This window comes from Sorghum bicolor, chromosome 6 (assembly GCF_000003195.3).
Source record: "Sorghum bicolor cultivar BTx623 chromosome 6, Sorghum_bicolor_NCBIv3, whole genome shotgun sequence".
NCBI classification, from domain to species: Eukaryota; Viridiplantae; Streptophyta; class Magnoliopsida; order Poales; family Poaceae; genus Sorghum; species Sorghum bicolor.
Window position 1 is genome coordinate 60,226,090 of NC_012875.2, and position 6,000 is coordinate 60,232,089.

Below are 6,000 nucleotides of genomic sequence, written 5' to 3' on the forward strand. Positions count from 1 at the left end.
ATTAAGCATGTTTGTTTGATCATGGCTCTTCGTTTCAAGTCTGAAACACCATATGGATCACGGCGACAAAGTGTCAATCCTTTTAATCCAACAATAAATCCATGTTTGTTTGATCATGACCCTTCGATTCAAGTCTGCAATACCATATGGATCACGGCGACGAAGTGTCAATCCATTTGATCCAACAATAAATTGGATCTTCCCTAAGTTATATGTTTTCCTGCATGCGTTTTGGGAGACAAAACCAAGAATTCATCTACAGAATTGGTCAACATGCTTTTTTTTTTCTCAGAAGAGTTTTGTACCCCGACTATACATTATTAATTCGGAGTGTATTACGACAGTTCTAGCCTCCAGCCAACTTAAGACTAAAAAAAAAAGTAAAGAAACGATGGCTAAACTACATCAGGAGAACCGTTTGTCCAAATTGTACTCTCTCCATTTTCTTTTCTTTTTTTTTTCCTTATTACGTTTGCGGGATTTAAATTGAATCCAGGGTTAAACAAACGAGAACAGAGGTACTAGTAGATTTCTTTAATATATAAAAAAAGAAAGAGGTAATAGATTGTAGCAAGAAAAAGAAATACAAAACCTGGGCTAAGTTGAGAAGATCTGTTAGGTTATATTGATTTTATTAGGAAGTCGAAACCAGGTATGGCCGTCGTATGGGAAATCGGCGAGGAGAGCAGGCTTCCGGCAGCGTTTCTCACGGGGACAAGAGAAAGAACACAGAGGCCTTGTTTAGTTCACCCAAAAACTAAAATTTTTTCAAGATTTCTGTCACATTGAATTTTGCGGCATATGCATGTAGTATTAAATATAGTTAAAAATAAAAACTAATTGCACAGTTTGCCTGTAAATCACGATATGAATCTTTTGAGTCTAGTTAGTCTATAATTAGACAATGTTTGTTAAATAAAAACGAAAGTGCTACAGTATCGAAATCTAAAAAATTTTCGGAACTAAACAAAGCCAGTGTGGAAAACGCACCTGTAGGATTCCACGCACCGGTACGATTGCATCTGAGCTTAGCTTTCAAGTCGCCGTACGTACGTCGTGCTAAGTCGATTGGTAAGTGGTACAGAGATTTCGACCAACAACTCAACAAGGCCCTTACTCCCTCGAGGACGAGGAAACACAGCAGAACAGAAGCAAAGGAAATCTTTTGGGTCTCTCGGCCCACGTTGCGTTACGTTGCTTTTTTAAGGAGGAGGAGGCCTCTTTCGCACCAGACCAGAGTCGGTTCCGTTCCGTGACCGCGCCGTGCAGGTGCAGGGTGCACCTTCTCCGTAAGCTAAAGAGTGAATACTGTACTTGATCGGTGATAGCGTTTGGCCATTCGCAATCTGCTCATGGGGGGCGCAATGTTGGCATGTTTCATTTTTTTCTCCAAAAAACGTAGCGAGGAGGGCTACACTTCTTTGTATTATAATTAAGATAGAATAGAGTTGAATACTGTACGAAATACGAAATGGCATAAAAGTTCGCTCCCACAAAGAGTTCAACTTAAGGCCTGATGAGGAGTGCTACTCAAAGACATCTAACCACGTCAGCTACAGGCTCTTTCATTATTATTACTCCCTCTCCGTATACGGTATACCCAATGTTTTTGGTCTAAGTCAATTTTTACTAAACTATTAGAAAAATATGTTAATAACAACTAAAAGTTCAAATACTAGCAAGACATGGCTTATGAAAAAAACAATGAAACTAATTCATGCTGTACACTATCATCGTTTTTTTTACTACAGATGCGTCGAGGTTACATTAATTTTATTTGGACTAAAAATTGAATCCGAAACGAAGGCATCAGACATTCGTGGAGGGCAAAAGTATTGGGCCGAAAGTACAGCTCGTACGAGGCCCGGCCCGGCCCGTGTTATAACAGCGGCCATTGGCGCGAGACGACGGACTCGTGCGCACGGCTCGGCTGGTGCTGGCCATGCCCATTCCCAACCAAACCCTGAACAAAAAGCCGCTCCGACCGCGCGCGCCCGGCCCGACTCCACTAGGGTTTTATCTCTCCCGCCGCCGCCTCGACGCTCCTGTGCCGCCGGCAACGAGCCCGAAGAAGCCTCGCGAAGACATGGCGGGGAAGAAGCGCAAGTCCGGGTCCGAGAAGCCGGCGAAGCACCGCCTCCCGCTGGGAGCCGATGCCGACGCGGTTGCCGAGGCCTCGAAGCGCCGCCGCTCGGGCGCCGCCAAGCAGCACCAGGCGGACGAGGAGGCGTCCATCCCGCCCTCCCTCAGCGCCAAGATCCTCCGCGAGGCGCGCAAGCAGCAGCAGGAGGAGATGCGCGCCGACGACTCCAGCGACGAGCAGCGGCCCTCTGCTGCCGAGGCGGCCGCGGGGCCGTCCACGTCGTCCTCGTTCCCCGTCCCCGCCGCGGATGGCGAGGAGGAGGAGGACGACGACGTCGACGAGTTCGACGGGTTTGACGCGCAGACCGAGTACGACGGCGGCGAGGTGCCTTTCCTACCTACCTGCAAGACTAAGAATGTTCGGTTAATTTATTGCCGTTGCTGAGCTTGTGCTGAGATGCGAATTTGCTGGCCTTGTGGCGTTGGTAGGTGGAGATCAACGAGGAGGATGAGAGGGCCCTTGCTGCCTTCATGTCAAAGGACAAAGCTGCCGAGCGCACCCTTGGTGATATCATCCTCCAGAAGATCATGGAGAAGGACGCCGAGGTTGCAACTGGTGCGTATGCTTTTTTTAACTGTTATCCCGTAATTGGAATCGCAGTCCGTTCGCCAAACCATGAGCTATTTTGAAATAGCCTTAACTGCAATTTTGGTATGAATCAAGTTAAATGTGCTAATTTTGGTATGAGTCAAGTTAAATGTGCTGGTGAATGCCAATGGACAGCAATTGTTGGTCGGACAATTCCTGATTGCTGTATTTACTTGAACAGAAGGACGACCTCGTGTAAAATTGGACAACAGCATTATTGAGCTTTATAAAGAGTATGGGACTTTCCTCTTTCTTACTTTCCGTAATGTGAAGAAGCATTGCATATTTCTATGCAGTACTGAATTTTTCATTTGTAGGGTTGGGAAGTTCTTAAGCCGGTACACGAGTGGGAAAATTCCGAAAGCCTTCAAGCGCATACCATCGCTGGAGTGCTGGGCAGATGTTGTGCAGCTAACGGAGCCAGAGAATTGGTCTCCTAATGCCGTGTATCAAGCAACTCGCCTCTTCTCTTCGAACATGAACACAAAGAACGCTGAGCGGTTCTATGAAGCCATTTTGCTACCTCGTGTTCGTAATGACATAAGGAAGAACAAGAGGCTGCATTTTGCACTCTACCAGTCGCTGAAAAAGGCCCTTTATAAGCCTGCGGCATTTAACAAGGGAATTTTGCTGCCACTCTGTCGGGTAATTGTTCTCTTCAGAGATCAGCATTTATTTGAACATAGGGCCTATCCGTTTCCTTTAATATCTCAAATGTTTATTCTGATGGTGAATTGTTGCATCTCTTTTATGGTTACATAATGTAGTTAATATTCTTGCAAATAGCATTTCCTGATGATCTGTTATGGAAAGGAGTTAGATCGTTTTGAAAGATTCAAAGATAGATTGATAACTGTTTCTTCTAACCACATATTATGTTTTTGATTGAGGCACCTTATCTGTCCATTTTTCCTGTCGTCATATTTTAGTCTTGACGCACAGATGGTACATAGCTTTCCCCTTTCCTTGTCAACTTCCGAGCTTATCCTAATTGCAGGAAAGGAATTGCACCCTCCGTGAAGCAGTGATTATTGGGAGTATTATCCAGAAAGTCTCCATTCCATTTCTCCATGCAAGGTCAGTTGAATATTAATAGGATTCATTTTCAAGATAATTGTGAGTTAGTGTCTTATCTTCTATTGTGCATTTCGATGCAGTGTAGCTCTAGTAAAACTAGCAGAGATGGAGTACTGTGGCACTACAAGGTGAGTGAGCCACAACCAACTTCTTCTATTCTCTCTGCATTGTTTATTAATATTACTGCATCCTTTTGTCCAGAGATTGTTTTGCTAAACATGCAAACTTTTCATCAGAAAATATTTAAATATCAGTTATCTATGATGAAATTTTTGTTTAGCTACCCACATAATGTGTTGACATAGCATCTGACATCTTTATTACAGCTTTTAAAATGTGTATGATGCAAAAAGTTCACAGTAGTTCTAGTCGTATGTATATACTGTATTAGTTCTTGTCACCTTGAGAATGCTGTAACCTAATCTCTCTTGCAGTTACTTCATCAAGCTATTTCTAGACAAGAAATATGCTTTGCCGTACCGCGCGCTTGATGCAGTGCTTGCTCACTTCATGCGTTTTCTTAATGATGAGAGGACCATGCCTGTTATATGGCATCAATCACTGCTTGCATTCGTGGAAAGGTTAGTGATGGATGTGTAGACTTTGAAGCATGATTTCTTTGATTTGAACTTTGAAGCACATAAACCTTTTATTTGTAACATGCTGCGAAATCACTTTCATACTTCAAATATGAAAAGTTCTCTTTGAATTCTCTGTTCCATCAGTCTTTGTATTCTTTGGAACAAAGTAGTCGCCTCGAAATCTTGTTGAAAGTGTGGTTATATGGTTTGAACATGTTCTTTATTGGGCGAGGCCCAAGCCTCATAGTTGCAGTTATGTTCATGGCTGGATTGATTGCCGGTGTTCATTTACCAAGTGTCTGTGCTCACTCTTTCACTGCTTTAGTCATGTATTTTACACTAAAAATTTCATGGCAGATACAAGAATGAGTTAGAGAAAAAGGATAAGGAGAACCTTGCACGTTTGTTGGATCACCAGAAACACTATTTGGTATGCCACTTTACATACTCATGAATATCAAAGCACCATTTACTGGATTTTCTTGGTTAACTGACATAGTGACATGAGCTAATGCTTGAAACATGAACCCCCTCTCTAAACAGGTTACTCCAGAAATTCGAAGGGAACTTCGAGGGAGCTGCAACAGGGGTGAAAAAGATATGAATTTGCAGACTTATATCCTTGCAGTGCAGCTTGTTACATTCTTTAGCTTGCATACATATACCATGTTAGCTGAACAAAAAAAATGTTTCAATGATTGCAATTGGAATTTTGATTCCAGTCTGGTTATTTCCTTAACATGTTTTCTTACTGTCACCTATCTCCGTCATTACCAAGCCTATCGAGGAAGACAAGTGGGACGTACCACAAGTGCCAATGGAGGAAGATTAGCCATATTCTCCAGTGTCAATTTTTACACTTAAATGATTTTTGGGGCAAACTTCTAAAGATATTGCTGTGATTTTTTGGTCATAAACTTGTAGTGCCAATATTATAAAATGGGTACCCAGTAGATAGGGCCCCAATGTTCTGGGAAGGTATTTTGCAATCAGAATGCGATTCACACAGTAGTTTGTTTTGATTGGAACTTGGAACCTGAAGATCAGTTGGCGCATTTCAAGGGGTCATTCAGCATGGATATGTGGTATACTGCCTTTCTCAGAGGTGGATAAGAAATAGTTGGGTTTTTTTGATCCTGGTATTTTGTAACCGTGATAGAACTAAATTATGTCGTACTTGAACCAGAAATGGAAATGAATGATCACGAGTTCGTTTGATTTGTTTAGGGTGTTTGTTGCTTGCATAATCCCCTATCTGGACCTCTGTATTACAATTTGTCTCTATTTAGGCTAATCTCAATGAGAGTTTTATGAATATTGAATATGCTGACATGACAATGTATCTAAAAGTTTTATGGTGATGAAAATCTTATGCACCGTCTCTAATATATAGAATGTTGGAAGATGAGCTATGAAATTCTCATTGAGATTGGACTTAGTTACCCACACAGACTGTAGATTAGCATTGTTCTCAAGGAATGATATTAAATCTTATTTATTTATTTATTTATTTATTTATTTATTTATTTATTTATTTATTTATTATCTAGTATGTTCTATGGATTCAATCTATATGTTTTAAACAAAAAAATTATAGATTTGGATCATGGG

General features: G+C 41.8%; 1 protein-coding gene across 2 annotated transcripts; it reads left to right on the forward strand.

The window, feature by feature from the left end:
* LOC8076476 (bystin) lies at nt 1,677-5,615 on the forward strand. 2 transcript variants are annotated; one of them, XM_021464084.1, is made up of 10 exons: nt 1,680-2,467; nt 2,572-2,698; nt 2,913-2,964; nt 3,049-3,376; nt 3,729-3,808; nt 3,889-3,936; nt 4,243-4,389; nt 4,747-4,819; nt 4,933-5,005; nt 5,142-5,615. In XM_021464084.1, the coding sequence occupies exons 1-10, from the start codon at nt 1,943-1,945 to the stop codon at nt 5,219-5,221; spliced, it is 1,533 nt and encodes a 510-aa protein (XP_021319759.1). In that variant the 5' UTR covers nt 1,680-1,942; the 3' UTR covers nt 5,222-5,615. The 2 variants fall into 2 exon arrangements, with proteins under 2 accessions (XP_021319758.1, XP_021319759.1); XM_021464083.1 differs by having other exon boundaries at nt 1,677-2,467; nt 2,913-3,376.

Bases quoted from the DNA above. Each gene is read 5' to 3' on its own strand.
- LOC8076476 (XM_021464083.1), top strand. From the start codon at position 1,943: ATGCCCATTCCCAACCAAACCCTGAACAAAAAGCCGCTCCGACCGCGC. The intron at 2,468-2,571 runs GTGCCTTTCCTA...TGGCGTTGGTAG, and splicing joins CCGAGTACGACGGCGGCGAG to GTGGAGATCAACGAGGAGGA. The intron at 5,006-5,141 runs ATATCCTTGCAG...ATGTTTTCTTAC, and splicing joins AGATATGAATTTGCAGACTT to TGTCACCTATCTCCGTCATT.